At 47.3% G+C, this 2636-nt stretch overlaps 1 protein-coding gene across 1 annotated transcript; it reads right to left on the reverse strand.

The window, feature by feature from the left end:
* Positions 1–480: 480 nt before the first annotated feature.
* Positions 481–2344, reverse strand: LOC106640835 (trypsin-4-like). Its single transcript, XM_014354996.2, has 6 exons — positions 2285–2344; positions 1529–1617; positions 1311–1455; positions 1113–1235; positions 868–1041; positions 481–627 (listed from the first exon to the last, which is right to left on the reverse strand). Exons 1-6 carry the CDS (start codon positions 2342–2344, stop codon positions 481–483), a joined length of 738 nt encoding a protein of 245 aa, XP_014210482.2.
* Positions 2345–2636: the final 292 nt, after the last annotated feature.

Genomic DNA, 2636 nt, shown 5'->3' on the forward strand with positions numbered 1-2636 from the left:
TCTCGTCCGTTTGAAAGGCATTTAGCCGCCGGGGGAGGTCCGCATGTATCATATTTATAATATATACACCAACAGGTGCACGACTCGCACCTCTCCCGGCGACTTTCGTGCTAATTTATGCATAAAGCGCGCTGGGGCTGCGCCACTCAAATAAATAGCCAAATTAATGCTTCGAGTCCCCTTGCTCGCCCACCCTCTACCTATATATATATATATATAATGAAAATCAAGCTAGAGACGAATAATTACACACTCGATCGCTGCACGTGTAAATATGTATAGTTATGTAATTAAACCATGTACCGTCAATATAATTTCATCACACCCAGTTTGATCGCGTTTCCACCATCGAGTTTACACAATATACACACAGGATTATTGATCCTTTGACCCTCCCCCCAACGGGCAAAATTAACTTTTCACTTTGGTTTGACTGGTTTTCGTGATTTATTCTTACAAACATTGAAAATCAGTTGAAGCTCAACGTATGGTGTCCAGTATCCAGGGCAGGTAAGCGCTGATCCTCGCGTAAACGGCCGGCCGGCCCTTTGCCGGGTCGCATCCTTCCGTGGACGCGAGTATCCCGAGCAGGACATCGTCCCTTGCCAGCGGGGCTCCAAGGTCACCCTGAAAGAGATAATATACATATATTATACACCTGCAGTGTTACCAGCTCCATCATCATTACAGGCTTGTATCATTAGCCAAACGATCCGGCTCGTTTGGCCCGGTGAAAAATGAAAGAGCCCAAAGCGAGCAGCGATTCCCCGGAGAAATTAAAATTTCAAGGGGCCGCGAGCAGAAAGTTCGAGGTGCAGTAGCTATACGTATATATACACGCGTGTGTGAGTGTGTGATGCAACTCACCTGGCACGTTATTTCCGTGGGTCCGGGGCGCGCGTAGCCGGCACAGAGCATCTTTCCCGGCTCCACTGTGCCGGTGGGCAACGAGTTGACGCACACGCGTTGATTTACGAGGGGCGCCACCGTCGCGCTCAACCGTGATTCGAACCTCCTACCTCCCACCTCTTCTCCGATGTGCTATGGAATAAATAACACACGTTTCGTTACTCGGGTATAATATACCTATACGTATGACGCTGATTCCCCACCTCTGATGCTTGTCTCCTCCAACCACTGACGACCAGCAAACTGCCGTCCTTGAGATGGTAGTCCTCCGAGCTTGGCAGGAATATCGGGAGCACGTTGTCCCATCCTTGCGCCACTTCTCCCGTCTGTAATAACAATTGTCCACTGTGTATATAGTACACCCCGAAGCGAAGGATAAAAGTTGGAGTTTTTTGGTTTACCTTGAGGAGAGCGACGTTGTTGGTGGTCGAGTGGGTGGCGTCAAAGCCCGGGTGGGACACGATCTCGGCGATCGGGAAGAGTCGACCCGTCCGGCTGTCGAGATCGGGGCTTCCCAGCAGAACGGTGAGATTTGCCGCGCTGGTGCTGCAATGTTGGGCACATTTGTAAAATATTGAGTGGAACAACGTCAACAAAGGACTTTGGGTACTGTACGTACTTGCGAACGCAGGAGGCTGCGGTTATTATCCAGGACTGGTGGACGAGGGCGCCGCTGCAGGCGTGCCGGCCAGATCGCCGCACCGACGCCTGTGCACGTGGAACAACAGCCACACAAACACTCAGAGTTAGCTAAACTCGATTTCCCTCGAAATTAAATTCAACGGGAAATAACGATCCGATCGTGTCTCTGGCTCTGTTTTTTTTTTTTTTTTTTTTCAACTCTGCAGTACGAATCCCCCGTTGTATAGGTACCATTGTTGCTTGCGCGTATATATACACAGGCATTGCTCTCTCGCTGTGTTATTTTTTCTTTCTTTCTCCGGCTATATCGTAAACCTTACCAAAGTCAATATCCCCTTTCCCCCCCCCCTCCCTACCCAACCTGCGTGTTCGAGCGCTTTTTGGAAACCTTATGAAAACGATCAACTGTACAATCGTGCCATTCATGTCCATTGAGTTGTGGGTATACATGAGGAAATTCACATAAAATATCCCATTTTTGTCCCCCGTTTTAATAAAAAAAAAAAACATTTTTTGAGGCATATTTTATACATGTGCGTGTGTGATATCCATACGTATAATTTTAACACATAAATCGTTGTATATTTATAAAATGTACATAATGAGCCCTGTTTCAAGAGCGTGCCTCAACAAAATTTTTTTTTATCAAATTGGGAGACAAAAAACGGGATATTTAATCACGGGTACACTTTTCGCGAGGTATTAATGTTTTGTGAAATAAAATTGTACTCACGTGGTAGGTGAAATCGGTGATATTGACGTAGACGCTCGATGCCAGTGGCACTGTGTGCATGGGGGAGGAAAGAAAGAAACGCCGAACTGATTCTTTGTGTTTGAAAAGTGCGATGAGAACAGAGGAAAACTTACGTTCGCAGCAGAGAACGGAGAGCAGAGCGGACACGACGAGGAGGAGCATTTTTATTGTCCTTCGAAGCGAGACTTTAACTTTGCCCTCTCGACACCAGTGTATACCCGGGAGTTGCGCTCAACCGACTAAAGTATTTCACGCCCGTCCAAGCGACCAGTTGGATGATAAGGAATCGAGAGAACGTAGGTGTACACGTAAAGCGCCGATAAAAAGGTAA

The sequence above is a fragment of the Copidosoma floridanum genome, unplaced genomic scaffold (genome assembly GCF_036245765.1).
Source record: "Copidosoma floridanum isolate Cflo_tuat_1 unplaced genomic scaffold, Cflo_Japanese_pri ptg000006l, whole genome shotgun sequence".
In the NCBI taxonomy this organism is placed as follows: Eukaryota; Metazoa; Arthropoda; class Insecta; order Hymenoptera; family Encyrtidae; genus Copidosoma; species Copidosoma floridanum.

Coding starts and splice junctions, on each gene's coding strand:
- LOC106640835 (XM_014354996.2), bottom strand. CDS start 2,344: ATGCACACAGTGCCACTGGCATCGAGCGTCTACGTCAATATCACCGAT. Junction 1,618..2,284: donor TCACCGATTTCACCTACCAC/GTGAGTACAATT, acceptor CCACGTGCACAG/GCGTCGGTGCGGCGATCTGG. Junction 628..867: donor CCACGGAAATAACGTGCCAG/GTGAGTTGCATC, acceptor TATCTCTTTCAG/GGTGACCTTGGAGCCCCGCT.